This window comes from Cornus florida, unplaced genomic scaffold (genome assembly GCF_030987335.1).
Source record: "Cornus florida cultivar Cherokee Brave unplaced genomic scaffold, ASM3098733v1 CherokeeBrave_3.0.0_Hap2_Chr06, whole genome shotgun sequence".
NCBI lineage: Eukaryota > Viridiplantae > Streptophyta > Magnoliopsida > Cornales > Cornaceae > Cornus > Cornus florida.
The window spans coordinates 67,301,953-67,305,946 of NW_026775576.1; the positions used below are offsets into that span (position 1 = coordinate 67,301,953).

The 3,994-nt window shown below is 34.2% G+C and overlaps 1 protein-coding gene across 1 annotated transcript; it reads left to right on the forward strand.

The window, feature by feature from the left end:
- The first annotated feature begins 2,847 nt into the window (after positions 1-2,847).
- LOC132314253 (uncharacterized) lies at positions 2,848-3,553 on the forward strand. Its single transcript, XM_059813137.1, has 3 exons — positions 2,848-3,173; positions 3,263-3,347; positions 3,425-3,553. The coding sequence occupies exons 1-3, from the start codon at positions 2,941-2,943 to the stop codon at positions 3,551-3,553; spliced, it is 447 nt and encodes a 148-aa protein (XP_059669120.1). The 5' UTR covers positions 2,848-2,940.
- The last annotated feature ends 441 nt before the right edge of the window (positions 3,554-3,994 follow it).

The window sequence follows — 3,994 nt, forward strand, 5'->3', positions numbered from 1 at the left end:
TAATTCTTGTTTTGCAAACTAAATCCTATTTGGTGAAAATTTTTATGATCTTTTTTATATACTTTTTTTTTTATTTATGAATTTTAGTTATAAATATTTGTGAAGATAATGACTGAAACAGGATCTCCCTTTGCAGGATTTGAAAGACTAATTGGTAAATTTGGGTTGAACTTTAGTCTTGAACAAGCTGAAGGCCCTTATTGTGGATTATAATTTTTACAATTGCAGCACCCTACGGTCTTACCATATTTTAGAGTGCTTTCATCACTTCATACTGGTAAGTCATATCTTTAATTATTTAAATATATATATATATATATTTTATTCCAGTTTTTTTCATGCTAATAATAAATTGGATGTTAACCGCATGAAGCATAAATCTGTCAATTAAGACAGGCACCCAATTGTATATGAAACAAAGTACAATATAAAGTAACAAAATTTATTAATATATAAACAACAAAATTTTCATTTTTTTATTTTTTTATTTTCTTTTGTGTGTGTGTTTTTGTGTTTAAAGGTTGAAAGATTTGTGTAGTTATTCAGTTGTAGAAGCAACAAAAACACTTCCAGTGCTTCCCAAAAATAAAAATCATCATTATCATGGTGTTGTCATAAAACTTTATTTGAAAAAGGATAATTCTTAACTTATTTATTTGACTCGAGAAACTGATGTTATTAATATTTGTGGGCCAATTTGGGTGCTTAATTGGTAATTGATTGTGTGTTTGAATTTTGAATGTCCTAGATTCAAAGGGGGAAGCCACATAAACTTGCACTGAGAATGGCATAGACTTTATAAGTTGTAACCTTCCAGCACAAAATGAGTAGTTGGTAGTCCAAAACTCCTCAATTAAAGGATCACAGTGCTGCTTATTCAGTCTATTAGACAATAATAAAACTCCCAAATATCGAATTGGGAGGGTCCTAATAGAGAAATTAAGCTTTCTGAGAATTAGGTTTTGAGTAGCAGTCTCTATACCAGATCAGAATATGACACCTCTTTGCATTATTTGGAATCAAGCTAGAAATAGAAGTTAAAACTAAATTGAGCTATTGATTCTGTCAGTATTTTAACAGATTCAACATCCCAGCTGCGATTAACATAAGATCATCAACAAAAAGGTCCATTACTTATCCTCTGAGCTGAGCATTTCCAATGGTAATCGAAACCCCCTAGAGTTATTCTCTAATTAAAAATACGAGGTAGAACCTTCATTCCTATAACAAATGGTATGAGGACATTGGATCCTTCCTCCTTCCCTTATTAGGTAAACCATACGACCATTAACATCCAAGGAAAAGAACTTTTCAACAATTTCAATAAAAGAAATAAAAATAAAAACTGTAAGTGTTTTTTTTTTTCCTTTTATCTATTCGATTGGGTTAAGTGATGCTTTATATATGCTTCTTTTTGTGTGTTTTACCTATCATTAACGTGCTTAGTTGGATTAATTCCGAAGAATGTGTATTGAATTAATGAATTAGGAATATATGAGTACTCCCAAGTGCCTTTGTAAGCTAGCAGATTTGAGATTGAATCTTTTCAACATGTAATGTGTAGAAGTGCAAATTGGTAAATTTAAGTTGGACTGTTATGTCCATATATGTGCTTTATCCTTCCTTTTTGTATCTAATGTGCCTGTGTTGGTAATTTATTTGTAGATGTTGAATACCCGGTGTTCTCCAAATAAATTCAAGGAAACGGTTTGCAATTTAAGTGAAGACAAAAAGGTTGCCGTACAAGAGATTGGGTTTGGGTCCCTTTTAGACATCGAGTGTACCATTTTGAAGCGCAACCTGTGCTTATGGTTGGTAGAACACTTTGACCCTAGAACATCTCATCTCACCCTTGAATCTGGCGCTCGGATCCATGTTACGCCAAGTGACGTTGAAGAGGTACTTGGCCTACCCTCGGGAAGAGGAGAAGATGTGCCAAATTATATTGTACAAAGTGTGCATTGGTTAGAAAATGGCATTTTTTTAAAGGACGGTGTAATAGAAGTGCCAAACTTAGTGCATCAATTAGACGTTCTTCCTATTGGGGATGACTTCAAGAGGGCTTTTGTCCTTTTCGCTTGCGGATCACTTCTAGCACCCATATCGAAAAATGAGACAAGCAAAAGGTTATTGGCAGCGGTTGACAATGTGGATGCTATTAAATCGTATAATTGGGGGAAGTTTGTTTTAGATTGGTTGAAAAAAGGAATTGCGTCCTATAAAGGAAAGGAAGGAAGAGAAGGTTGTACATACATACATGGATGCTTGTTCTTTCTCATGGTATGTTCTAAGATATAATATTTGTAATGTGTCTATCATTTTATTTTAAATAGCTATAATGTCATTATCATAATGGCTTATATGTTGTAGCTTTTCTACCTACACCGTGTGGATGTTAATGGACCAAAACCGAAGCCTGAGATGTCATGCGTACGTGGATGGACCAACAAATTAATAGGCGAGAGGTTGAATTTGGAGAAGCATAAATATAATGGTTTCGGCTTCGGTGAGGTAAAGTTTACAACTGATACATCTGAAGATGCCGATAAGGTAATCACGTCAATTATGGCTTTTTATAATTGGTACTAAATATACGGTTATATTTGCATATTCATAATTACTTGGAACTCTACGGTTACATTTATATATTAACTGATATATATATTTATTAAACTTGTTTAAAATTGTTAGGAGTTGGCATATGAAATTATTAAAGTTGTTAAGAAATGGAAGCAACGGCACAATGTAGGCCAAGGCAGGGGGTCGAGATCCTCAGAACCCAGTTCATCCACACGACAACCTAACCCATCTTCGCAATTGTTTGCACAACACCATCCGACTGAGGAGGAAGATGAATCCCACATACCAGTGGAGGAGGAATTCGAAACCTCCACAAGACAAGCAAACTCACCCTGGCAATCTTTTACAAAACACGATCCCATGGAGGAGGAAGGAGAAATCCCCGCACCAATGGAGGAGGAAGTGGGAACCTCCACAGCAATGGAAGAGGAGCGTGATGTGCAGGAAGCAGTGATCCCTTTATTACGTGTTATAAAGCCTGGGCGCCATAAGGGATCACCTTGGGTTGAAATGAAGGTCAACCGATTGCGTGTCCTTCGTCCAGAAGCAAAGGCAGTCATCTCATATGCCATGGATGAGAGCAGAAATGATGAGTGAGAAATTATATAAATAATTTCTTATTTGCTCTATATTTACTTACTTTCTATGCTCAAACACTTAATATGTTATTGTTTAATTATAGTGAAATGCTGGTGAACATAAATGATATTTTCCTCACAAGAAAAGAGATGAGAACAATCTCTTACAATCATTGGATATCAAATATGGTATGTTCACTTAAAGTTCATTGATTTTTCAAACCAATCACACGCATGCATTAATGGTTTAAATGTGATCATTGTAGGTGGTTGAAGTCTATTGCCAAATGCTCCAGCTGAAACAAAAGCGTAGAGGAACCAAATTTTTCTTTTCGCCTTCGATTGGGGTAACAAATTCTTCTATCTATAGTGAGTGTTTGTTTGACACATATTAGGTTATCAATTGTGTGCATTTTCAGATTGAACTTTCCAAGATACCTTCAAAAGTGGTTGATAGGAAAGGTAAAATACAAGTAGTTTGGAACAAGTATAAAAGGATAAGGAATGTCGATGATAACAAAGTTTGCCAATTCAATATGGTAATATTTATCGCTTGCAAACATAAATAATTATTATACTTTTATCAAAAAAATATGATTCTAAAAGTAATTAAATTTTTACATTGTTAAATATGCAGTTTTTCTTTCCAATACTTGTAAATGAGAAACATTGGTGCTTGTATGTCTTTAACATTTGCGATAGTCGTATGGATGTGTTGGATTCAATGAAGCAATGTTCGCATGATAAGCGTACTCCAGACAAGATGTCAAAAGATTTGGTAAACGCTTATTACATATGAGCTCATTTTTTTGATTATGTATTCATTTACTGTTAAA

Coding starts and splice junctions, on each gene's coding strand:
- LOC132314253 (XM_059813137.1), top strand. CDS start 2,941: ATGGAGGAGGAAGGAGAAATCCCCGCACCAATGGAGGAGGAAGTGGGA. Junction 3,174..3,262: donor GATGAGAGCAGAAATGATGA/GTGAGAAATTAT, acceptor GTTTAATTATAG/TGAAATGCTGGTGAACATAA. Junction 3,348..3,424: donor ATCATTGGATATCAAATATG/GTATGTTCACTT, acceptor TGATCATTGTAG/GTGGTTGAAGTCTATTGCCA.